The 27314-nt window shown below is 37.5% G+C and overlaps 1 protein-coding gene across 3 annotated transcripts; it reads right to left on the bottom strand.

Moving 5' to 3' along the window:
* Nucleotides 1–707: 707 nt before the first annotated feature.
* Nucleotides 708–27314, bottom strand: CEP83 (centrosomal protein 83). Of its 3 annotated transcripts, none has more exons than XM_037387866.1 (16): nucleotides 27234–27314; nucleotides 20756–21009; nucleotides 20244–20394; nucleotides 18909–19001; nucleotides 18480–18611; nucleotides 15111–15362; nucleotides 13689–13820; nucleotides 10716–10830; nucleotides 9146–9290; nucleotides 8865–9014; nucleotides 8092–8167; nucleotides 6816–6973; nucleotides 4001–4130; nucleotides 3125–3228; nucleotides 2313–2493; nucleotides 708–1608 (listed from the first exon to the last, which is right to left on the bottom strand). In XM_037387866.1, the coding sequence occupies exons 2-16, from the start codon at nucleotides 20902–20904 to the stop codon at nucleotides 1423–1425; spliced, it is 2154 nt and encodes a 717-aa protein (XP_037243763.1). In that variant the 5' UTR covers nucleotides 20905–21009; nucleotides 27234–27314; the 3' UTR covers nucleotides 708–1422. The 3 variants fall into 3 exon arrangements, with proteins under 3 accessions (XP_037243763.1, XP_037243764.1, XP_037243765.1); XM_037387867.1 differs by having other exon boundaries at nucleotides 2435–2493; XM_037387868.1 differs by lacking the exon at nucleotides 15111–15362.

The raw sequence follows: 27314 nt of genomic DNA, 5'->3' as shown, positions 1-27314 counted from the left end.
CGAACTGTACAGTGGCGAGCAACACGAGGGCAGAGAGGTGCTGACCCAGCAAATAACCATAATTCTTCCTCCTGCTATTACCCCTTTTTCTGCCCTCCAAGACTTCCCCTAGTTTGTGTAAACTGCCCTCCCTGCCCCCTGCTGTCATGTAAAGCCTTGCTGAAGGCCACATAGGCGGAGCTGAGGACAGACGTGCAGGCCACCAGCCATTATGTATGAACCTTACACTGGGCAAAGCCAGTGGGGAACAGGTAGGTACTTTTTCCAAATTAACCCTGCAGGAGACCACAGAAATAGTTTCTGTTACTTCCAGTAGTTACACTTTTCCTCAGAGATGTCTAACAAAATTCCCCAAGAGAGCGCAGTACAATCCTTACACTTGGGGACTGGATGGAAAATCAAAACCACAGCCTCAGGAGAGAAATGTCACCATATGCACTGTCATTAGTCAGTTGTCTATTACTACAGTCTAATAACAATACTGAATAAGCTATTAAAAAAAGAAAAATCGCACTGTGTATCTCATTGGCTCATACTTTTACTGCAGTATTTTGAGGGGGGGGGGGGGGGGGGGGGGGAAGACTCCAAACAAAAACCAGATAACAACATCCCTGTACTTCCAGGAAAGTTTTTGCTATCAAGTAAAAAGAATAATTGATTCTTTACAAGTTTCTGTCACTAAGCTGATAATGAAGGGGAAAAATGCATTCAACCTTGAATAAATATTTTTATAATAGTTAAGTAAACAAATCACAGTAGCAACAAATACAAACTTACATTTTCATCATGTGAAGGCAATTTGTTATACTTCATCTCTACTACATTATATTAAAAACCCTGATTATTGCTTATTCCCGTTATAAAAATAGAAGCACAGTGCCAAGGGTAGCAAATAAAAGTTTTCAGCACTTCTTCCTTTTCATTTCATCCTCTTTATCTGCATGGGAACTTCAAAATGACAATCCACATGTGGATTACAGCATTGTTAACAATCAAAACAGTAACCCAGCAAAACTCCACACCGATACAGTAGCTTCTACGTTGAAGAAATAAGAGGATATTATCAAGTAAGTCTCAAAGGGTTTACAAAAAAAATTTAAATTTTTATTTTAAATATCAGCACAACTCAAACTTTGATAAGTGTTTTTTCGAGTTTTGTGTGATGAGATTATTTCATATATTTTGACTTCCAAATAATTTTATCTCATTTATATAAACACATTTCAAAATATAGTTATCTTTCAATACTTCTGTTTTGAACCATAAGATTTGATAATTTATGACAGTCTATCAAAAATACAAAACTATGTAGAATCTATATTACGCTATTCAGGCACATATAAGCATGTTTTTGGCAAAATATTAAAAGCACGTACAAAGATTAACCTATTGAAAACTAACAGCATGTAAAGTTTACAGATTTTATTTGGAGTCCTCACTTTGTGCATCACTTTCTCCAGCAATCTTATTTCTAGCTAAATCCCTGTACGCACCCACCGCTGCTCGCTCTCTAGATGGTCCAAGGTCTTGCAGCTGTTTTCTCTGTGTGGTTTCTAGTTCTTCCAGCCGCTTGCGAAGAAGGGAAAGTTCTCTTTGATGCTGTTCCTCCTTGAAATAAATAATACAAAAAAAGTGGCTCTATTACATTTTGCACACCTACAGGGGACCAAAGTGAGCAATAATTCCTTTTCTTTTAATTAGTGATTTTAAAATAAAAACACTGATGTCTAAAATATCCTTATTTGTTAAATTTTACTCCTCAATGTTTTGTTGGTATTGTTCCAATATTCATGATGAGCAGCATCAGCAAGAAATACGTGTGCAGGCGTTCCTCCTCTCAGATGAAGAGGGACATAGACCTGAGGTCTCAGTAACCAAGGATCTGTAAAGTCAGCCTGGTCAGCCTCAGCCAGAGAGATTTTCACCCCCAGAAGCCCACTGGAGTAAGTAAAATTCTTTTAACCATACAAGAAATCAAGAGCAGCAATGGCGCTTTCTAATAATGAAACCATGGTATTTGAACACCATTATGGTATTTCTTGCCCAGAACGAACTATTTAAAGACTGTCAGGAGAAAGTACAGAGAACTGGGTTAAAGCTGCCTGTTTGTTATATTCTGCAATGTATCATCTGTCTTTCAAGAACTCCTTCCTATTCTGAGGAAGGGAACGTCACTAGAAGCTTTCCTCAAAGTTTCCTTCCTCCGTTCAAAGACCAAATACTCCTTCTTTAAGACTAAGGTCTGTGATGAAGGAGTGTTCCAGTACCCTCTTTTGCTGTATTATTTTTCACAACTTGTAATACATCACCACCTGAAGAAGGGAGAAGGACACTTCAGGCCCAGGAGGCAAGGCAGATGATGACATTATACTGACTGGATTGAGTGATGGTATGTTAGGATTCAGAATTAAACTCCGGAATTCATTATGCCTACGTTGCAAGTCCTTTAGTCTCTTCTGGAGGCGTGCATATTCTTCAGAGGAAACATTCTGCCTAGGAAAGAAGAGATTTCTTACTGCTCAAAATCTTTATTGTCCCGACACAGAAGCATACTTCTCCACAAGTACTCTGCTGTTTACTATCCCTACGAAGCAAAACAATATACCAGAAGAACTGGAAGGTGAAAGACCTGTGCATATTCGAGAAGTCCCTCTACATATTAAGGTATCTCCTGTATTACAGATTAGAATTTACATGGAATAAATTAAGCCTTTAATATCATTCACAGCAGTAAGCCACAGCAGTCACATTACATTAATTATTTGAATCAAGCCCTCTGTAGGTGCTCAATAAAGAAAAAAAATAGGAGTTTGTCTTTCAAAGTGCATGCTAAGTCTGTTTCTTTTACAAATACGAAGTCTGTTTCACTTTCTTCTTTCGAAGGGATTCCTGCAACAGCATCCATCAGATATTTTTTCCTCTATTTCCTCCGCAGTTGTCTTACGGGCTCTCGGGTGCCTGTCCCAAACGGACTCCATTTAAATAATTCTAGTGCTGAAAATGCCATCAGACGGGACTCCAGTTACTAAACTAAGTGTCATGTATCTTCAAAAATACTTCATTTTTTAAATTAGATCTTGGGCATATACCATTTTTCAAGCTAAGAAAAAGCAAAGTTTATTACCTGTTTAACACCTGGTTTTCTTTTTCTAGTTCTTCTATCTTGGCTTCCAGAAGTTCTAGTTTCTCTTGCATCCTCCTCTGTTTATTGTCATTGAGAGTCTTTCTCTGTCAAACAGACATTTCAAACAGCTAAGTAATGTCTTGATAGATTAGATCCTGTAAAAATTAAACCTACATTGTACATGGTTTCAAGCTGTGACAGTTCTTAGGATTTTCCTTCCTTAAGAGGAGGTGCTGTGGTGTTTGAAGGTTCTGAATCTCCATGATGGGAAACAGATGAGATGGGAAATCATCCACAACTGCAACTGAAATATGCACCACAGCTGTCAGTCACTTGCTGGTCAGTGACCAACTGTATTAACAAACACGGACTGTATTTGAGAATTACAAAACTCATTCCCATGTATAAATAAGTATAAACATGACCAAAAAAATGCATGTGGTTTTTTTCCCCTCCTCATGTTGACCTCAACCTTTTACAAAATTAAAAGCTACTGGCAGGTTTCACAGCCTGTAAATGTTCAATGCATAAAATTGCCAAGTAATCTTAGGCTTTTATAAACAATTAATCAGCTTTTCCTTTCAAGTTCTTTCATAAAATGCAAGCTTATGAGAAGTTATAACATTCCATCAAGAAAAAGTAGAACATAATTTGTCTGGTATCCAAAACATCATTCTTACTAATCAAGGAGTCCACCTCTTAACCGTATACACACACACATGCACAAAAAAAGCCTCACAAAATCTTTGATGGCATTACAACAGAGTTGTTGGCTGTAAATAAACTCTTAACATTAAAAACTATTCTAGCTGACCGAAATAATAAAGCTCAACTTTTCATAAGCCAGATCATTCAAAAAAAGAAGAGTCAACATGCCTTTTTCTGAGCAACAGCAGCTCGAGATAGCTTGTTCTTCACTTGGTTGTATTTCTCTTCTGTCTCTGTGATGCGCTGAGTAAGCATGTGCTTCTCCTCCAGCCATTCTATACGTTTATATTCTAAAGTCCTTCGAACAAATCAGATTAAAAGATTAAGAGGTTATACAGACAAAGCAGTGCATTCAATTAATGCCTTAAGGCTCTTAAAATATAGATCTTTTCACCGCTCTTACCTTTATATACTTGAAGGATCTGATTTAATTTGATTATGCTAACAATTAATTGTGACTAACAACATTCGAACCTGTGCATTAACATCATCCTAGGTGTTGTTCAACTATAAGGCAAATTTTGAAAACTGATTTCACTAAGCTATTTAACTGTCAGCTGCATGGTGGTTTGGTGAGCTGCCCAACAATCCACGGAAAATTTCTACATTCAGGTCAGACAATGACACTGGAGCACAGTAGACACCTATGCCAAACATCAGCTGTCAGAAGAGCTGACAAGTACCTTTTCTGTTTGGGAGGCAAAATGTAAAACAATAGGTTGTTGTCCTGTGCAGTCTACTACACCTTTGTAACAGAGAAGTACAGACTTGACCAGTATGTTCTCCCAGCCAGAACAAACACCAAGACAACATGAAGCTCCCACCAATATGGTTCCTAGACAACATTCCAGCCGAACACACACCACCAACAGCATGCGCTATCTGTTCAGGCCTTTGCATGGTTAAAACATACTAAAATGAGGCTGTGTTCCCTAGCAGGGGATAGGAAAGAAGCCAGTTTCTCTCAGCTGCCTTGTTTGGGCTATCTGCATTGTGCGTCAAAGTAGACAAGAACTACCTACATATTTAACTACATTAGTATTAAAAAAAATAAATAGTGAGATTCTGTGCAGCAATTTTTAAGAAATGCAGATCAAGGCTTGGTATCCATGCATCCATTCCACTCCAAATCTGGGCTAATGCCATTTACCTACAGGGATTCTGAATGAATCCTCATACATTTCTCATCAAACGGCCTTTTCCTTCCCCACAGCAGAGGTATTAGGAATCATCCACTCTCATATCAGAACCAGGCTTCTGGCCCACTTGATACCCAACACAGTTCTTTTAGTAGACCCAGCATGGTTTGTACTTTGTTCTTGACTGTAAACTACTACTACTACTATCTAGAAACCAAAGAGCTTTCTCAAAAAGCTCTGCTTAACAACAAAAGAATTTCAATTGAGAAAGTGGTTAAAAATGCCATGAGTTTTTTCTTTTTTCCAATTCCACTAACAGTGTTCCTGGAATGCTTAACAAGTGCCTGTTTAAGCTCATCTCTGATCTGTATCAGTCTCAGTTTGCCTTCAGTCCTCATTTCACATTTTCATTTCCAAGCCTAACGTTGGTACAGGCAGGCAGGCAGCTGCTTTGCCTACTTACGACTAAACTGGCTTTATTTTAGTTATCTGGAACTTTTTATCTTAGGCTTCCTTATCTTTTGGTCCTTATTTCACTTCCTCTTTAAGCCAAGTTGCTTTGCTGAAACTTAACACTTGAAGTTCAAGCTTGTAAGAATTACCAAACAGAGGAAGGAAGTCCTATCACCCACGGTCAGAACAGGAACGGAAACCAGTCCCAAGGCTCCCACAGTAACAGTAGGACAGACCTGGAGGACCTACATGCAGGCTGCAAAGCTGCTTACTTATAGAAAGATCTCCGAGGACTGCCAGGATCCTCCCACTGCCTTCCCAGGAAAACCTGACTCATCTATGGCCCACAAACACAGAAATTACATTTACAGTCTCCCTCAAATAACAGTGACAATCTCATTCAAAATATGAATACACCTTCCTAAAATAAACATCCAAAAGGTATTCAACATGCTACTGACAACTGAATGTGCTCCCCAGTCCCAATGCAATCATTTCTTCTCATGTTAAACTGAAAAGCAATACTTAAGCTAATGACAATGAAGCAACTGCAGTACCAATTGGTAGCAAAAGAGAAGTGAAAACAAAAAACGCCACATTGTACCTTTTGGAAGTTTTCTATTTAAGCTAGGATGCTAATTTTTTTAAAAACCCAGCACACAATAATCCACTATAAATTAGACATGTATTTGGTTATTAGGATAGGAAATACCAAACAGCCATTTCAGATAACTGACAAATTAATCTTTACATTTCAGGAAACTGTTCATTGCTATGTGGAGTCTGAACAAGATTTGGTTTTGATAGTATGTGGTCAAGCTTGTGCATAAAAGGAAAGTGATTATTTCTGATTTTGATGAGAGCAACAATAAGATATCCACTAAGCATTTATTAGCCTCCTATCAGCTAAAAGGGTCTAGTGGGAGCAGAAAAATAAAAAGTATATACACACACATACAAAGACTAGGTCCCTGAAAGCTTATCAAAGCATAACACAATGCTTAAATGTTTTTTTCACCCTTAATGCTTCACACTCTTAGATGAACTGTGTGTGAAACTCTAGATCCACTTAAACTATAATATGTTTGAATTCACTTCAGTATAAATAGGATTTCCTTTTATACAGATAGTGTATTTCACTACTCAATAATTAATTGTAACAGACAGGAATGGAAACAAACTCCTATTTTTTGAAGTTACCACAAGCAAAGCTTTAATATATACTGCATAAGAGAAGGTATGGCCATTTTTAACAATGGTTCAATATTTCCTGGTCATTTTTAATTTCTGACTTTTTTCAGAATTTACCATCCATAGTTAAGTAATCCCCGTGGAAGAACACAAGCAACATGAAAAGGAAAAGTAAAGCCAAAAGGAAGAAAAAAAATTACTTCTCTGTTTCCAGTTGAGCTTTTTCTGCCTGAGTCCTTGCATGTTGACATTCTTGTTTCAATCTCTCTACTATTTCCTTCAGCTTCTGATTAGACTCCAACAAATCATTTTCTGATTGAGAAAGTGAGGCAAGCTGGAGTTGCATGTCATGAATTTGCTACCAAAAATAAAGAAAATTTTCTATCTGATAAGGTATATAAATAACTTAACAATTAACTCTGAGATACAGAGACAAAGCAAAAGGCAGATACCAAGTGGCTGCATTATCTTTTCATGAGCACTTCTTATTTGTTCCTTTTCTCTTTACTCTTCTCCAGAAGCTTTACAGTAAATCACTGCTAGACAAAGAAGGTTTTCTATTGTAGCTAAAATAAGAAAGATAAGCAAGGCAGGACTCTTCAGTCATTGATGTGTCCCCCAGAATATAAGAAATCCAACATTAAGCCCCAGGGCTGAACAGAACTAGATCACCACACAACATGTAGTGACAGAGCTGTGGAGCTACCCAGACTCTTCTCTCTCATAACACACAACGTGTGATAGCCAGCAGTGGCTGTACCAACCAGTTCAGAAAAACAAATAAGCATAGAGTATAAAAAGTCCACGCCCTGCAGCAAACACAGAGAAAGGATGGTTTCCCTTTCCTTATCCTTTCCCTACACAGACACGCATATACCCCACCTTCTGATTTCTAGAGGGGGAAAAAAAAAATATTGCCTTGAACTCCAAATGCACACAGCTTGCAGACTACTTTGATCCACAGCTATGTTCTTGCCCATTAAATAACATCATGGGTGAGCAGGAGTTAAAAGAATTAGGTTTTATTTTCAACGCTGCCATCAATTCACTTTGCAATAGAAATATACCTCTTTACACTAGTTTATTCATTTATGAAACATCTGTTAAGCACTTGAAGAACCTCAGATGAGAGATGCAGTGTAAATGCAAAGCATTACCTAGAAACAATTTCTAAGTCTCCATGGAAACAGTTAAATAGCACATAACTGTATTCAATATAACAGTCTATAAACATTCAGCTTTGAAATCCTTGGTACCCACAAAATGTATGAAGCAAAAAGCTGTAATCCATTCATAAAGGTCCAGGAAAGCATGACTGATTTCTGAACGCTTTTGCTTTTAAATATCTGTTGTATGCATTTTGTCCCTCAGGAAAAAAAGCCTTAAAAATTCATTCTAATCTTCAAACACTGGACATGGTAACTGCAGGAAAGATTTTATTTCTCTATAAAACATTACAATGCAATAAAACCTTACCTGTTTCAGATCAGCACTTTCACGTTTCTTTTCTTCCAACTCCTCTGTCTGAATAGCTTGCTGTTGAATTTTTAATCTAAAATTGTATAACACATCCTTATTTTTATCTAATTAAAATATAAATATTGCAAGTTAAGACAAATCAGTCTGACAACAGAATATATTGCAAAATTTGAAAGGCTGATAAATATTGAACAAAATAATGTTTTAAAATATATTTTTATTGATTATTGAAATTCATCTAGGAGTAAATAAGACGTTGATTTGTTTGCTTTTGGAGTGTGACTTTTGCTCATTTTATCATACTGACCTTCATATAAATGCTATAGTAAAACCGCTGAGAACTATAATAATCAACTCAAAGAGACATCGTATTAGGGTCACCGTTTGCCAGTTGCTGATACGGTGCCACTGCGGGAAGGGAAATGGTTTACTCTAAAATTGGGGCTATGGCAGAAGCCAACATGAACCCAGTTTTAACAAACATAAGCATTGAAAAATTATGTCTTAAAAAATTTAATTAAAATCAAATAAATTTTACATGTTTGGATGAAAAACGTTAGGTTTGGTAGTTTGGTTCTTGTTTTTTCTTTTTTCAACAGCACATTTTAAATTCTGCCCTCTTTTTACACAATGCAAAAGATAATTTTAATTTACCATAATGAATATTTGTGTATCTATGAACAGAAAACCTTTATCCTGACTATTGTAAAGAAAGTGGGGGGAGAGGGGTGGAAGAGAAATTTGTGTTATGATTAGAAAAGCCACACTACCGCAAACGCTGAAGTTCCTTTTTGCTAGATTCTTCTGCTATCTGTACAACACGTAGTTTCTCTTCATATTGATCCTTTTCAGATTGTCTCCATGTATCTTGTTCCAGTTTCATCTTCTCTAGATCAGCTAATCTGGTCTCGAGTTCTAACCTGAGACGTTATTGAACATGCACACAATCATGACAAAATGCCAGAAGCATTTCGTTGCTAAGAACAACATTTTTAAAAGTTACTCAAAACATTCCTCGTTTAGAAGTTGAGCAGTAAATCAACAAACATACTTTTCATCCTGTAAGGCTGCAATTTGTTCAAAAACTTCCTCTTTGGCAGCTTGCACTTTACGAATTAGCTCCCGATCCTTTTCTACTAAAAGCACCTTATGACGTTCAACAGCTGCCTTAAGAATTTCCTTGTCTGACAGCAGTCCTGCATTATACATTAAAAAAAGGTAAAATATCATTATTGATATCAACCTGATAAAATCTAGCATTAAAATAACTTTATAAATTGATAAAAGAGAGCTAAAAATCACAATTCACATGATAGAATGAATGAATGGGGGAAAACAACCCAAGAAAAACAGAAAAGGCATGGCCTTTCTTAGTATAATAGCAACATTTCAAAAACTTTTGAAGATTAACCATTATACTGGAATCAGTCTACGATGGTTTATTATTTTAACATACAAAAGTAATTAAACAGTTGATATTATCATAGATTTAGTCTAAAGCAATTTCTGCTAAGTAGTTGTGTCCAGACTAAAAAAAAAAAAAAAAAAAAAAGTTCCACAATAGCTACAAGAAGGTCAAGCAAAAAAATTTGTCATTTTCTTTTGATGGAAAAGTTTGTGGTAAACACTAACTGGTTACCAACAAAGCTACAGTAACCTGTCTACAATAAATCTCAAATTTTAATCCATTTGTATTACCAAATAAGGCAATTCTAAAATTATGACTCTATAGGCAGGGACAAAAGATAAAAACTAAAAATTTGTGACCAAGACACATGTGTTCACTGGCAAATAAGCCAACATGCTATAATAATTTCTCCTGGATTACACAGAAAATTCAGGTTAGCATAAATCTTGTCTGTATTTGGTTTCATATTTCATAGGGTCCAACATTTTTAGTTCACAATATACTGTTAGTGTCGGTATAGAAACACCACTTTTCAGCTGCTCTTAAGGGAACTTAATACTAAAAGCAAGTGAACAGAAACAACTATTCCAGGAAGACAAAGATACTGTTTTGAGGTTATGGCAGATTGGTGAGTACAGTCCACTTAAAAGCTGTGTAGTGATTTAAATCATCAACACATAACTAGCACTAGGAAGCTTGGGCCTTTTCACTCTAGAAAGCTATTTCAAGTTGTCTACATTCTCAGCTGTATTAGGTAGCTTAGAACACTGCCTATTTTCTTCAAAGAATGAGCTAGAAATTGTATTTTGGTTCACATGGCAGCCTTACCCAATTGTTATCAATTCCACAGAATCAGAAAACAAAACATCTACTGAAACCCCATGGTACGTTTCAAGCAGAGTGTGAAAGACTAAAATTTGGCAATAATATAAAAAATAACCATATGAAGTACACAATTTGAAACAGATTACGCTCAGATTATGTCACAAAGTCACCAATTTAAGTAAATGCAAAATTGTTCTGTAACTGATCTTCTTAACCTAGTAGACCAAGTAAAACAACACAGTTATTTCAGATACAGAATTGTCAGATCTATGATCTAGACCAGAAGTAGAAGGTGAAGGCTGCTGGGAAATGTTTGGAGGAAATATAATTGTAGTATTCTAACTAGAAGTTACAAAAGAAATCTTTAGGAATCAATTGCATGTTTTACCATCCATTTCACTTTGAATCTTGTTTCTCTCTCTTTCTACCTCACTCTTTGTTCTTGCTGCCTCCAGTTTGACATTTGTTACTTCCAATTTGTGTGAGTGTTTAAGTTCTTCCACCTATGAATTACAAAAAAGAAAAACCCAAATAAAAAATATATCTATATTTGCAGCTTTAAGTTTTTTTCATGTGATCCTTTGGTAACAAGAAAATCTGCCAAATGATCATGGACTATGCTTATTTTAAACCTACCTTAATTTTATTTTTTATCCAGTTTCCTGAAGACAATCTAGAATACGCACTTTTGTAGAGAATTTTTAATGGTATCTATTATATAGATACTGTAACACTAAAGCTATTGACATGATCTGATTCCCTAAATCATAATCAGGCTATTACAGGTTTTTATTAATTCCTCAAGTCTCATTCAATGATTTTCAGTGTGTGAAGTCAGTCATCTTGAAATGCAAGTTTTACATATTCCCCGATTAAAAGAATCAAAGTGCTCAAACACAACATATATTCTGTGAACTGACTATTGGCAAGTATTCCATCTTTAACCAGGCAGTTATTGCAAGCTACAGTGTAGAAAAGTTACTCTTTTAAGAAGCCTTGGTGATATATGCACAGATGCACAGGACTGCCTGTGAAAACTTGGTTTCTGAGTAAATGCTATACGTTCCACAAGCTAGCCTCCGAATACTGGGGTACTTCTGGAAAGACTACTCATTGGAAATATCTTGCTATGATACTGGTCCAAATTGTTTAAGACACTGATGCCTCGCTAACTCAAGCATTAGCATGTCAAGTTTACACAAACCTCACTTCTGACTAAAGATCCCTCAGTCAAGCTAAAATAAATTTAATTCCCTAAGTAAAACAAAACAGTGATATGCAAAACCAGATTACCAATTGCCTCCCCCAACTAATCTCAATTTAGTAACTACCTACAGTCCTCCTGACCTCCTGGAGTGCTATAGTACTTTCTAAAAATCCAGTTCTTCATAATTTTAAAGTGCATTTCTCTACAACTGTGACATGCACATCAAATGGCCTCATAAAAGCAGGAGCTTTAAGAACACCAAATCAAAGAAAATTACTGCTTGCATGGAAACTTTCTACAGTTTAGGCATTTGTATGCAGTAATTACACGGTCAATGAGAATTAAATATCTAGAGGAAAGCACTTAAAATAAAAATCCATTCACAGTGACAAATGTAATTACAACCTGCTAGCATATACAAGTGGCAAAAGGTTAAGAACGACATAGTAGCTTATTAAGTAACTACATGGTGGATTTGGTTGCTTAAATACTAAGCAAAGACATTTCAGGGCAACTTGCAAAGATTTAAGGTGGCTTTTTTAAGGCCCAAAATCCAGAATACAAATGCATGCACCTGTGCTCAGAAGTAAGTTTGAGCGGGTGCAGCGGGGGGTGGAGGTTAGCATAGAAATTGGTTTCTGTTTTCCTCCCTTCAAGAAACACCACTGAACATTTTAATTCTCTGGTCCTTCTAGAGGTGAGCAGAGAACAACAGTTAATACAAAAAGTAAGGACGGTAACAATCTTCTATTCCAATAGACAACTGAAAAAAAATGTTTAACAGAAGCTTTCCCTTCCTATTTATTCATATGAGACAAGTATGACACGCTGTATAAATGGGCTTTAAATACTGGTATAGGTATATCTTATTCTTACCGTAAATTAGAACTTACAGATACACTACTACTACTAGATGTACAAGACCAAAGTTACTAGCTTTACAGTTGGTTCAGAATTAACTAAAGCCTCTCCAGAAAGGTAAGAAAACACAGGGATTAAATACCAGCAACTGACAGATGTGATAAAAATTTATTACCCGGTATCCTCTCCAGAAAGGAGGGAATGAGAGACAGCAGAAAGCTAATATTTACCTGAGTAACTATTTCATTAGGGCTAGTATCCTGACTCAAATTTACATAAAGTAATGTAAGTATTCTGCAACATTTGAAGGTAAAACAGTTTACTAATGTTTCGATTTTTCTTGTTTATTCAAATCATCACATATGGCATTGCATAAAGGATCTCTCTGTTTTGTGTAGCTGAGGAGTCACTGCAACCAGATAAAACTCTGAATCTGGCATCCATACTAACCTAATTATGCTGAAATACTAAACAGTGATGTCAAGTTCCTTAAGCACTTTCAGGCTTTCCCTAAACTTGAAGCCTTCTGATCTTTTTTCATTAAGTATTTTTCTAGAAATTTCTCTAAAAACTCAAAAGAAGAAAGTATACAAACATAGACCAAAACCTCTAAGATCTGGTGCCAACCCAAGAACTAAGATACTCAAACATGTTGCAAGACAATGATCTCCTTAAAATGATACTATGCAGTGCTGTACAGAAATGTTTTTGTACAAGCTATGCTGGCATTAGCCCAAGAGGAACGCTATGCTAATGTGACTATCCCCCTTCTAATAGAACCAAAATCTCCACAGGTGATTCCAATGCAGCTTGCTTCCTGTAGCTAACGCAGCCCATTCAAAGGACACTTTGTAAGATCTCCAGAAGTCATAGCTCCATTAGAAAAAAAAACACAAAACCACAAACCACCAAAACCCAAAAACCAATTTAAAACTCTATTGCACTTTTATACACTTTATGAAAAAGTAATGCTTGTTTCTATCAAATAAGGCTGGCTATTTTCATTAATACTAAAAACACAAACAGACACATCTTCGAGGTGTGTTCTGTTTAGAAAAAAATTTAGAAAATTAAATAAAAACAGCGTAACCACAATCTATAGAGTTAGTTTTAAGGGTGACATTTTTCCTGTAAAGTCACATATTCTACATCTTCCAACTGAAACCGCGAAAAAAATTCCAAATCTATTTTAAGTTACAGCAGTTACTTTATTCTTCATGTAAAATATAAATGGAAAAATTTGAACATAACAGGATTTGAAACATGTATTTAAGATACCATTAAAGCACTTACTTTAGCAGCTAAGGAATTGACTTCTCGTTCAGATTTGTGAAGTTTGCTAGTCAAGAGTATGTTTTGCTCATGACTCATCCGCAGTTCTTTCTCAATTCGATCTAACTGTAGTTCAGCAGACTTCTTTTCTGCCTTGAATAAAGGAGTTATATGTAAGATTTTTGGAGCAAGGCTGTCTCTTGCTATTCACTTGAAAGGTGCAATTCATCTGGGCTTTCAGATATTACTGATCCTTTATGTTATACGGTAATATAATATATAAGTATTTATCTTTGCTCAACAGTATGTTCCAATACAACAAGGGTCTTGAATTTTACTCAAAAGTCACAACTGTTTTTACTAGCACTGCCTGCACAGAATCACATATTTTCAATCCTACTTCACAAGAGGCAATCTGACTTGGTTAGGAGGCAGCAGGTATTCCTACCAGTAAATTACTGGGCTGTAAACACCAGTATGACTACAAGCAGTGCTCAAAAAGATGTCATATGTTGGTCTATGCAGTTATAATAACTGAAGAATTAACATCATGGAGAGGAAATAAAATGCAATTACTGTGAGTACTGTAGACTCAAGACCCTGAGATTTACTAAGCATCAAAAAGTTAATCTAACCTATGATTTCAACTTCCTTTTTCCAAACTGACCTATTTCCAGCAAGACTTTTTAAAGTTTTCTACATTACGAATATTACAGCACTTTTTAAGTTCTGATCAGAACATTTGTAACACAGATATACTGCACTGATAACAGTAAAAAGGAAGATGAACAATCTATCCGTATGCAACCGTGTGAGAAATCTACATGGAAAGACTCACTACCTAAAGAGAGATCAAGAACGGAGAGGAAGACTGAAGACCGCAGATGAGGAATACAATGAAACCCGGGGAAGCATATAACAGGCCAGAAAATAGCAAAGGTTCTTTAAAGGGAAGCAACAACCAAAAACTAAACAATTGCAGTAACGTGCTGGAGAAAGGAGAGACATGGGCACGCAAGAAAGACAATAGATGAGGAAAGGATTAAAGAAATAGGGGAGCACCATACAACATTTTTGAAAAGTATAAAAAATTTACTATAGCAGATTATTAACATACTGTCATCAGTTTCTAACTCCAGCCAAGTGACAAGTGCTAACGTGATCATCTTACTGACTGCAAACATGAATATCACTCGCATGTTTAGAAAGGAGATCATTCAACAGAATCTCTGAGTTGAGCTCTCCACCTTTCCAAAGTTGAATTGGCAGTATGTGACTCCCAATGTACTTACAATTTGGTTTAAAATCTGAAATGTACAAATTGAAATTGTGGAGTCCATGGCAAAATTATCAGTGACTCCAGTGACAGTTCTAACAGGCCAAGCATTAACCTCACTACACTCTACAAGGAAGCAAAATTTAAAAAGGAAAAAAAATTCTTACCTCTAGAGACCTTGTCATAGTCTGCATCTCAGCTAACTGTCGTACTTGTACTCTTTGAACACTTTCTGCTTGCACACCACAATTGTCTCTTTCTGCTCTTAGTTCTGCTACTTCTGCTTCTAAGCCTTTTAGTTTCTGATACAGTTGTGCCTTTTCTCTAGAGAGTGCTTCCACACGTTTACCGTCCCTCGTGGGATCAACGCTAAGCAGCTGATTATGGAGCTCTTCTTTATCTTTATCCAGCCTTGCAATCTGATATTTTTTAATCAGAAAAATAAAAGCTTTTACATTGGTTAAGTGTCAGGCAGCATAAATACAGCAGTTGACAATTCAGAAAACAGCAGCAGTGTGCATTTAAACTATTAAATTACATTCACACTTATTTTCTTTCTTAGAGCAAGAAAATCAACAGACCCATTCTTCAATGCCTTTTTTGCTTCAGTTTTCACTGATAAGGATTGTCCTCAGATGTCCCTGAGCTCCCTCACAGTCTGTGGGAGTAAAGCAGTACCCAGAGTAGAGGAAGAAAATGTTAGGGATTATTTAATCCACTGGACAAACACAAGTCCTTGGAATGGGCCCAAGCATTTTGAAGAAGCTCACTGATATAATCACAAGCCTATTCTCGATCATCTTTAAAAAGTCATGGTGATCAGAGAAGGTTCTTGTTGACTGGAAAGAGGCAGACAGCAGGCCCATCATCAAGAGCAGCAAGAGGGTCAAGAAGAAGGATCCAGATAACTATTGGACAATCGGCTTTCACATCAGTCTCTGTGAAGGTTATGAAACAAAGCTTCTCAAAGCCATTTCAAAACACATGAAAGACAAGGTGATGGAAAGCAGGACTTACTAAGGGCAAATCATGCCTGACCTACTTCTCTGCTTTCTAGAAAGAGGTGACCAGCGCTGCAGATAAGGAGAGAGCAGTGGATCCTGTATACCTTGATTTTAACAAGCCCTTGGATACAGTCTCTCATAATCTCCAAATTGGTGAGATATAGGCTGGGAAAGTGGATGATAAAGTGGGTGGAAAATTGGCTGAGCTGCCAGGCTCAGCAAGTGATGATCACTGGTGCAAAGCCTGATAGGCTGCCTGTAACTAGTGGGGTCTTTCTGAGATCAGTACAGGGTCCAATATTGATTGATGCCTTCATTAGTGACCTGAATGGAGTACACGTTCAGCAAATTGAAGGTGACACTAAACCGGGGGGGGGCGGGGAATAGTCAATGTGCTGGAAAGCAGAACTGCTATTCAGAGGGACCTGGACAGACTGAAAGAACGGGCTGCCTGGAACCTCTTCAACAAGGGCAAGTCATGCATCTGCGAAGGAGTAATCCAGTGCAACAGTGCAGGCTGGGGGCAATTGTTTAGAAAGCAGCTCCATGGAAAAGGGGGTCCTAGCGGACAATAAGTTGAACATTTGTCAGCAGAGTACCCTTTCAGCAAAGATGCAGATTGGCAGAAACCTAGCTAGCAGATCCAAGGAAGTGATCCTGTGTCCCCTTTCCAGTACTCCTAAGACTGCATGTGGAGTCTGTGTCCAGTACATGAAGAATGACGACAAACTGGAGCATGTCCAGTGGATGTTCACAAAGATGGTCACAGGGTTGGGGAATATGACATGTAAGGACAGGCTAAGAGAACTATGCCTTTTCAGCTTGGAGAGGAGAAAGAGATGCATGGTGATGGGAAGAGGGGCAATGGACACAAGTTGGGAGATGTGAAATTCCAATTAGATATTAGGAAAAAAAGTTTACCACGAAGATGGTTAAGTACTGAAATAGTTTGCCCAGAAAGGTTGTGGAATCTCCATCCTTGCAAATGTTCAAGAATTAACTGGACATGGCCCTAAGCAATCCTATCTCATTACACTTCAATATTTTAAGCAGGATGTTGGACTATAAGGAGGTCTCTTCCAACTTATGATTCCACAATTCTGTAACCACAACAGAACTCAAATCTGCTAGTAACTCAAGATAATCAACATGATCGGGCCCTGTCAGCCAGAAAATAATGCAAAACACCCCAAAACTTACTGTTTCAAGGTAGTATAATAGGTACAAACTAATCTCAAGACTGTACCTAACAAACATATTATAAACATATAAACTCTATTGTTTCAAAATTAGTTATATGGACTAAATGTAATATTGGGGGCAAAAGAGTGAGCAAGTATGGTATATAAGAGTTCTCTTGATATTTGGAGACTAGTCCAAACTCTGATCCGCAGCAATTTTTAGAAGTTGCATCAGTGACCTCTATGGAACAAAGCCAATTTCTGCAGCAAAAGCCCTCCAAATCCCTTTTATGAGGAGATTCAAATGCTTATTGCATGACATGTCCAAGCCATCATTTAAGAATCAGGATGGTTTTGTAGCCTCCTTATGCTAAATGGCATGGAAGATTAAAAAGGCTCTAAGAGGAACTAAATCACATTGTGCCCTGAGCTCAAGGTAGTTTCATTCTCTCTAAGTGTGCTAACTAGCTGCAGGACTAGCACAAACTCAACAAGCCCACAAGAAAGACTGGCTGTAAAGCAGCATGTGGGTTTCACTCCGAAAAGGACAACTGTTCAGTTTTCAATGCATTACATTTGCAAATTTTGATTGATTTTGAAAGTGATGATTGCTTGGATTTGTGTCTCATGTTTGGACTAATACATTCAAGTCTGGCATCTTAGGATATATGCTCCCAGACAAATACTTAAATGAATATGCAAATGGCATACAACACTCATTTACACTGCTGCATATAATTAAAACATAAATAAGCTGGCAATTTATTTAGTTACACTTTTGAAAGTCCAAATCTTAAAAAATTTAAGAATTGTTTATTCAAGAGTTAATACAACTGAAATAAAGTTACCAAAGTTTTCAGTATCTTTTTGACCACCACTGTCATGATGCAACCTTGTTGCAAAATGTACCCTTGTCTGCTATTAACAATGTCTTCCGCAGCCTTCTTCCTGGATTAGTTGCCACACCAGTAATTTAAAATCTAAACTTACATCAACAGCTCAGATAATTTATTAATTTCAGATTAGCATAATGTCTCAAATTCCAAAACAATTGCAATTAAAAAATTAAATAATTTTTTTTTTTTAAGCAAAGCTACTGACTGTCAGTTATCAGAAGGCAAGTCTATTACTTATAATAGCACAAACGATATTGCGACACATCACTGAAGCAAACCTACAGAGACAGCTTTAGGCTAAGTCATAAAAGTGTTTTGAGAATGCAGAGAACGGAAACAAACACCACATTATGAAATGGTGTCAAACTGACAACCCATCAAGTACCAACATCTTAGCAAAGCTGCCTGAACATTGTGATCAGATACATTTTAAGCTACTGTAAGATTCAATGTACCTCAGCCTCATATTTGATTTTCTTCTCTTCTAAAATACGTGCATGCTCTTCCTTTTGATGTTCAAATTCTGATTTCAGAAAAGTATGTTCATAACGAAGTTTGTTATATTCTGTTCTGTATTTTTCCACTTCCTAAGTTAGACAAAAAAAAACCCAAACCAACACAAAAACATCAGAGAAGTTTTCAGATTTATTTCCTTCAAATGTCCATGCAATATTCCCATTATTTTACAAGTTATATTTGATGAATTGAATCCCTCCTCCTCCCTCTTCTAAGGTTTCAACCTTCACTGCCTGGGGCAACAGTACCAGACAAAGAATGTCATACTTTGCTCCCCTTTCAGTTTTAATTTCCTAAGGTTTTACCAACAACTATGAACTGGTGATCTCTACTCTAAATGAAATAGAATTTCAATACTTACTACTTACATTTTCTAGCTTCTGATAACGTTCTGTCATAGGAGATTCCAAATCCTGCTGTATTTGTGCTTTTAACAGTTCTAATTTTTGAGGAGTTAGCACCTTAAGACAGAAAGGTATCATAAATAACTAGTCGTATTCATTTATTTACACTGTGATAGGACAAATAACCAGGAATAAAGTATTTAAGATTTTAGGAATCCTGCTTAATTTTCTATGTTTTTCTGAAGAATTTTCAATAGTAGTTACAGAAGCAAAAAACCGGATTAGTGAACTAAAAATATTCTATAAGGATAACTGAGGCATTTAAAATGTCAGTATTTACTGGTAGAAGGAATACAAATGTCAAGCTGAATTGCCAAGAGATTCATCTCCTTTGCGGGAGAGAGGGGGGAAGGAAAAGTGGTCTCACATAAAAGACAAAGAATTGGTGTTTGGAAAACCTTAAACAGTAAGTGAATCAACAAAGAATCAAACTGAGCAACACCAAACAAATGCTTTGTTAAACACATTAGATACGTGTTCTCCCACAGACACATGGATACTGGTTTTAAAAGAAATTAACATCAGGAAAGATAACCTGCCTTAAGCTCCATGCTGCATGGTATTCTGTTAAGCTTTCTTGGGTATAGCTACTAATTATTTAGTTACACTTTTGAAAGTGTATATATAGCAAACTAAATACCAAGAAAATGTTTAAAATTTTGTCATCCACAACCTCCAACATATCCTAATTTATTCTACTTTTCTTCCACTTATCTGTACCTTGAAGTCCCTGAAACTATTCTAGTTATGGTAGCAAGGGACATCTCCATTTGAAGCCTGGGATCCTTTGTTAGATGCTGTATTTGTTTCCCAAGAACATGTCCTGAATTAGTTTAAGGAAAAAAGCAGTTCTAGAAAGCGTCATCAGAAGTTATCTTAAATGTGAGGGGGGTTTGTTTGGCTTTGTGTTTGGTTGTTGTTTTTTTAAAGATGAAGAAAGCTATCGTTCATGAACAGAAACAAATATCTATTTTTCCAGTCACTTATCCTAACAAGTTTAAGCATCTAAGTTATTTTCCAGGGAAGATGGTTCTCCCCATAACACAACAGCATGCACAGACAGAGACTAAAGGTCTTACTATTAACATAGCACATAACAGGATTTGGAAGATTCAGACAAACAAGAAAACGATATTTCAACCCATAGTCACTCCAGAGAAGAAATATTATTGGGGTCGGATGAATTTCAAGATATCTGAAATATATTCAAACTAGGTATATACATGTTCACATAAATACATGCATGGCCCTATTACAGGATTAAAATTCATATTAAATCCTGCCATTAAATTATCTCACCTGCATCTTCAGTTTTTCCAGCTCTTGAGTTTTACCCAGCAACTCTTCTCGATATTCAGCAAGAAGAAACTGAAATTTGTCATGTACAGTCTGCTTTTCAACTAACAACCGCTTCAGTTCATCTTGTGATTTTGTATATTCCTCCTGTAATCTGCAAGATAAAATACAGAGCTATTTTATAATTACCCTCTAAAATTAGATCTTAAAGCTTATAAAACTAACGTGCGGAAGCAAACATGCAAATACCATGTTGGAACTAAGCTATTAATATCCTCATTCTGTAGTATACTGAAAAGTCATCGCATATTTACAAGCCTAAAAAGTATTGCAGAAACATGTATTTGCAATGTCTTAAGGTATTTTGAATTGTTTATGTTCTAATATGAACAATGCTTAAATCTGTTCTTAAATACAGAAATAGCTAACATACACGCACACCTTCACCCTTCCACCTAACATTCAGCTTCACCTTTTAACAGTTCAAATGAAGAAACCTGTTTAAATTCATATACCTTAGATGTTCTGCCTTTATCGTTTGATAATTTGCTTTATGGTGTTCACATCGCATTTTTTCATCAATCAGAAGTTTTTGTAACTCTTGTGAATTAGCCGTATCACCATTTCCAACCGCAGGAGGAAGGAGACTGCCCAAAGTATCCATTTTATAATGACTGTTCACAATGAGTATGGAAAGGACAAAATAAAATTATAACTAATTTACAAAGCCATTCACTTTTTCTGCTGACGTCCCAGAAGATCAAGTCACCTGAAAAAAACCAAGCACATCTAATTAGCAATCAAGTACATTCACAGTTCAAAGATTTCACATGCTGCTTTTGCTTTCAGTACAGAAAGACCCTAGCTCTGCTGTAACTCAGGTTACAAACCTCTACTGAAAGAGCAACTCTTCTCTGCATGTTCTGCCTGCCCTGAGAAGTAAAAGCCCTTCCAGGGGCACTGAATAAACAAATATGGAGATTATTTGATCAATACAAAATAAGCACAAGCACTTTATCTAACAGATTACATGACAAGTTATTTTTATTTATGCTGTACACTAAGAATCGAACTATGATGCTAGTAATGCCCTAATTACACCTTGTTAACCAGAGTTCAAGCAGACACCACAGACACCAGACACATAGCTTTTACTACTACTTATCACAGTCTGTCACACTACCCTAACAATTTGTACGACTCAATACACGACCATTTCAACTGGAAGAAGAACAGATAATTCTCACTGTTTAATCCCTATCAAGCCCTCTCTGGAATAACAATCATAGAATTGTTTAGGTTGGAAAAGACCTTTATGATCATCAAGTCCAACTGTTAACCCAGCACTGCCAGGTCCACCACTAAACCATGTCCCTAAGTGCCACATCAGGGGTCCTCAAACTACGGCCCGCGGGCCGGGTACGGCCCCCCAGGGTCCTCAATCCGGCCCCCGGTATTTACAGACCCCCCTGCCCCCCCCCGCCGGCGGTTGGGGGGGGAACCAAGCAGCCGCAGGTGACTGCCTGCCACTGCATCCGCGCGCCGGCCCCCTGGTTAAAAAGTTTGAGGACCCCTGTGCCACATTTACATGTCTTTTAAATACCTCCAAGGACGGTTACTCAACTGCTTCCCTGAGCAGCCTGTTCCAATGCTTGCCCACCCTTTCAGTGAAGGAATTTTTACTAATATCCCATCTAAACCTCCCCTGGCACAACTAGAGGCCATTTCCTTGTCCTATTACTTGTTACTTGAGAGAAGAGACAGACCCCCCCTGGCTACAACCTCCTTTCAAGTGGCTGTCAAGAGCGATAAGGTCTCCCCTGAGCCTCCTTTTCTCCAGCCTAAACAACCTCAGTTCCCCTAGCAGCTCCTCGTAAGACTTGTGCTCTAGGCCCTTCAACTTTGTTGCCCTAAGAGAAGAGTTAAGGTTTCATGGAAAGACTGGAAGATAGCTGCTCAGAGTTCAGCCCTGAAATATATCATTGATACATGTCACTTCCTTGTTTTCAAAGTTTATCTAGTGGTTTCTTGTGACCTTTCCAGAAGGAGTTTTGCCAAATCTGACAATATCAGATTGGTGTGAGAAAGCTGCAAACTGACAGATGCTGAGAAATGAGGACATATTCTAATATGCCTCATTAATTCTTCTCAATAATAGAAGCAAGATGTATTTATCTGATCATTACTGACACTTCTAAGGGTTCTGGGGCAGGAAGGACTGTAACTGAATTTTAGGGAAGTCACAAAGCTGTGAAACCAACTACTCTGCCATTTTAGCTTTTGGCATAGCTGGACTGATGCCTAAGAACTCTATGGTTGCAGTGTACAAAGTTTAATTCAAAGTTACAAACTGTAACTTTGTACAAAGTAAAACTCAAAACAGGAAAAATGTTCAATTTCCACCATCACTTCTACCTCCCCATCTTTACATATATGGTTTAATATATAATGTTTGCTACCATTCTACTCTAAATCTTTCGTGGGTCTATCTTAAAACATTTAACATTTGATTTTATAAACCCCTGAACAATAGTTCAGGACAAGTAGTAAGATGAAAATTTATCTTCCATATAGGACAATAAACATTACATGTCAGTGCCCATTCCAATAAAGATATAACAATGTCAAAAAACACATTTACATTTTCTTTCACATCTTTTCCCTGCTCCATCACTAAGATGGGAAGATGTCAGAGGAAAATCTACCAGAATTATACCACCAGTATAGGCAACAACAGCAACTGTATTCTGCTTCACCCACATTTGCTCAGAGAATAAGGGGGAAGAAATCAGGAAAAAAAAGAACATTCTCCTCAGTGACTGTCCTACATGCACAACCAATTTCAAACATTAATAGCACAAGTTTCAAAGAACCTTCTAATCAATACAGTATCTATTTTTTCATTCCTGAATTTTGTTGGTTGTTGAGAAACAAAGGACAAGAGTAGTTTCCAAACTCAATATAAAGTCATTTTTAATTGTTAAACCAACAGCTGTATGGAGAACTGGTCAGTGATCCTAAGGACAACAAACCATGTGCGAGGTTCTGGTACACTGAGAAAACCGAAGGCAGTACATCCCTAAGAATTTCTAAGCATACCAACACAGTTATCATGATCACTGTAAGAAAAACAACCAACCACCAAAGAAAAAAACTCCACAAACAACACCCCCCAAAAACCAGAAATAATAATAAAAAAATCCCACAAATACCCAACCAACCACCAGGTAATAGTATTTTTCTCTGTCACAGGTCTTTGGTTTTATAAGCTACAGATATCAAATGTAACTATCAAACCGTAAGCCAAAGCTCAGATCTGTAGCTTTTGCTACTATCAAAAAGTTCACAAATTATAAAGCAAGGCACACACCTGGTCATGCATTCATCTGCATGATTATTTCATGAAAAAGGAAAGGACAGGGGTGGTGGGGGTGGGAATGTATCTTACAAAAAATTGTTTCAGGCTGCAAAAACCTAAGCAGTATGTATTTAAGGAAACAAAACTATTTTGGCTTGCAGGGACATCTAGTGGCATATTTCATGATTTGCAGTCCTGGTGATAACTGAAACAAACTACAGTAACAAAGGTATTTCATTACTTCATGAGAGCTCTTTCTTTGAAATCATTAATCGCAACTTGTAATATTTAACCAACTCACATTCTTAGAAATAAAAAGCTTTCCCCACCAAAAAAAAAAAAGTAATCATAAAATAATCCCTGCCAGTGAACTGTCAATAGTAAACATTGTTCAGGGCTACAAATACTCTACGTATATTCCTAACAAGCATTTCTTCTGTGCTAATGACTTACAGTACTTGCTCACAGTCAATGAACAGAACTTAAATAATCTTCAGAATTACACAAAATACACCCATAATTTTTGAGAAATACTTTAAAGGAACACTAGTTAAAATTTCTTCCTCTCTTGGAGATCTGTTCAAGAGGTAGAGAACCATAAAACATACTTCAAAGAAACTAAAATCACACCATATCTAAAATTAATTCTCCAGCTATATATTTGCCAAATGTTATCAGGTTACAGAACTGCAAACTTGTATCAGTTGTGCCAAATTCATACTATGAAATCTTAACATCATTTTGTGCAGGTACACGTATAAAGGTATCAGTACAGAGTCCTGAAACCTTGGAAACGCACTCTCGGTATCCACAATAAAGCACTATTTATTGTAGAATATCTAGCTAAGTGAAGTAACTCAATCTTTTTCCAAGAATCACTTTTGGTTTGCCTTTCTTCTCCAACTGTTTGTTTCATATGGAAACATTGCTTAAAGACCTACTTCGCATCGCTTCTTTGTATCTAGACATTGTGAAAGGGCTTTTCTTCTTTTAAAAGATTTTTCAACTATTTTAACTTTTTGTTTGCTACAAACAGTTAAAATGGTAATACTTGCATTTAGAGAAAATATTAAGATATCAATATAATTTATTTATTTATATACCAATTTTTATTTTATGTTGTTTACAACAACAAAGTTTCCTTCTAGCTTACCCAACACAACCAAATTATGTTATTTCAGCACATATTGGTAATTCACCTGGGTGACATATATAACTCACTCATGGCTCTGTTTTCCATAGCACAGTCACACTCAAAAGCTTATCATTTCTGAACACTGTTTTAAACAGTTAGGTGATATAATGAATGTAGTTTTGCAACTACTGATGAAAAAATTAATAGTATTTAGCCTTGTGCCATGTTTTGTTCAAGCAATAAAATTATCATTAAAATCTGCTGAAAGCCAAACAGCAGTTTCACACAAGGTATGGTTTAATCTATTTGCCTGCTTCTGTCACTCTTCCTTTTTTTTTAATCGCATCAGCCAAGGTCTTGTGAAACAAACCATTTGCCTGAAAGAGTGAGACACTCAAAAGAAGCACAGCCTCGTGAAAGTGCTCCTTCAAACACCACTCCTTAAGCTTAAGAGTCTACAGCAAGACTAGATAATGAACAATATGAGGGCTCACTGTCACCAGGAATGGGAAGATTCCACTTCTCCTTTCTTCATCCCCATTCCTAGATTTGTCACTCATCAGACCCTTCCATGAACTGATTTAACTCAAGAAGCCAACGCACTTAAACAAGCAGAAAGCACTCACTAGTTTTCTGAGGTCAGTGAGTCACAGTAGCTCTCGGAAAAATCCAACAAGCTACATCAGTGAAAGTAGGCTGCTGGTACTGGCTAGGAGAAAGGAAAAAAAGCCAAGTAAATAGGCAGGAGGAGGAGGAAGGCTTTCTCCTTTCAGGAGCAGAGTTGTCACATCATGAACTTGGATGTTCGCAAAATCACAGCCTTTGATACCTAGCTAGATACCTAGCCTTGGATACCTAGCTAGATACGTAGCTTTTAGACAGTCGAAGTGAAACACATCCTACCTTAAAAGACTATGCAACATACCCACAGAGATAAGACTTCCCATGAACATCAAGTGAATAAAAAACAAGAGAAAATAATATCATTTAAGAAATATGATAGTATACCTCTCATTATTTTAACAGTCCATATTCTACTACCACACTATCAACAACTTGCAACAGCCAAAGTAATCACCTTAAATATACATACATATATATATATATGGGGGCAGGTGGGAAATATCAGAGAAACATGCAAACTTTCATTACAGGAAGTTCCATAATCTCGCTACTGCTCAGATATCAGTGTAGAGAATCCAGTGAAAATAAACACTTAATACTTTTGTGCACCTACTGCAGACGTTTTTGAGAACATCTGTACAGCTTCTTCATTACAGGAGACATCACTCTCAAACTACTATTGCTTCCTCCACAACGCTGTTCAAATTACAAATTCCACCAATTAACCATACATTATTTGAGTGTCCATCCCTACACATGGCATACAGCATCACCTGTTCAATTTCTGTCTTATACTAGAGATATGGTTAATAATTAGGTGAAAAGCAACAAATAAGGTTGTGTCTTAACTCAGAATTGGAATTTTTGTTTTAACCACATACACTACTAAGTCAAACTGACAGCAGTTACTAATCAAACTGAAATTTTGTATGGGAGCCACAGCGGGTAAATCCAGCTATACTCAAGAACAAGTAATTTATACATGTTTTCCACTGTTTCTTCATGACAAGAGCCCTTCAAACACATATGAGAAACTTTTCCTCACCAGAATCTCATTCAAAGTTTAACTAGGGCATAGAGATGACTGCTTGTCATAAATAATCCTATAGTCCACAACCAAAACTCTTCTGAAAAATCACATCCCTTTCATACTGACTTCAAAACAGAGATGTTCAGAGAGGGCAAAGGTCTCATATAAGTATATGTATCCTACACCTCCTATAGGCAGAAATATGATTATATGCACCTTACAGTATGCAGGCAACGAGCACGTGAGAGGCAAAGCAAGCTCTGTAAGTCACCATAATATTTTTACTGTTAATTTTCCTGTGGCTTACGGACATAGGAGCCTGGTCTGAGGAGCAGCACTAATACGGACGTCACGCATCCAGAAGAGCGGGAAAATAATCATTACCCTCAAACCGCACATGCCTGCAGTTCACCGGTGCAAAAGCAAGCACGCAAACCAGCAGGTGACAGGGGGCAGCGCGCGGCCTTCCCTGCCCCGGAACCCTGCCGCCCCGGCTTGCGCTGGGCGATTCCCGACCCACCAGCCCACAACCCGCCAACAGGCCGCGGCAGGCTGCTACCGCCAGGCAGAACACAAGACAAAGACAATCGCCCTGCGGGACAGGCTGCCGGCCCCTCTGCTAGGTAACTAACGGCCCAGGGGAGGAGCGAGCGGGGCCGGGGTAACGGCCCAGCTCGAACGCCGCGAGGTGACGCCGCAAGCAAGAAGGCCCCGGTCGGTCGGTCCGGTCCGGTCCGCCCGCCCGCCCGCCCGGCCTCCCCTCGGCAGTGCCCTGCCCCTCATATCCCGGCCCGCTCAGCCGGCACGGCCGCCACCGGTTCGAAGAATTTAAAAATGGCGCCTAACCTTCCGCCGGCGCCTCCGCCCGCCGGGGTCCCGCGAGGCGCTGAGCATCCTGGGAGCGCGGGGGCGCCACGCCACCGCCCC

Source organism: Falco rusticolus, chromosome 5 (assembly GCF_015220075.1).
Source record: "Falco rusticolus isolate bFalRus1 chromosome 5, bFalRus1.pri, whole genome shotgun sequence".
In the NCBI taxonomy this organism is placed as follows: Eukaryota; Metazoa; Chordata; class Aves; order Falconiformes; family Falconidae; genus Falco; species Falco rusticolus.
This window is presented reverse-complemented; position numbering and strand designations above follow the sequence as displayed.

Coding starts and splice junctions, on each gene's coding strand:
- CEP83 (XM_037387866.1), bottom strand. CDS start 20,904: ATGGATACTTTGGGCAGTCTCCTTCCTCCTGCGGTTGGAAATGGTGAT. Junction 2,494..3,124: donor GAAAACCAGGTGTTAAACAG/GTAATAAACTTT, acceptor CTTCTTTCCTAG/GCAGAATGTTTCCTCTGAAG. Junction 1,609..2,312: donor TGTCCTTCTCCCTTCTTCAG/GTGGTGATGTAT, acceptor ATTTATTTCAAG/GAGGAACAGCATCAAAGAGA.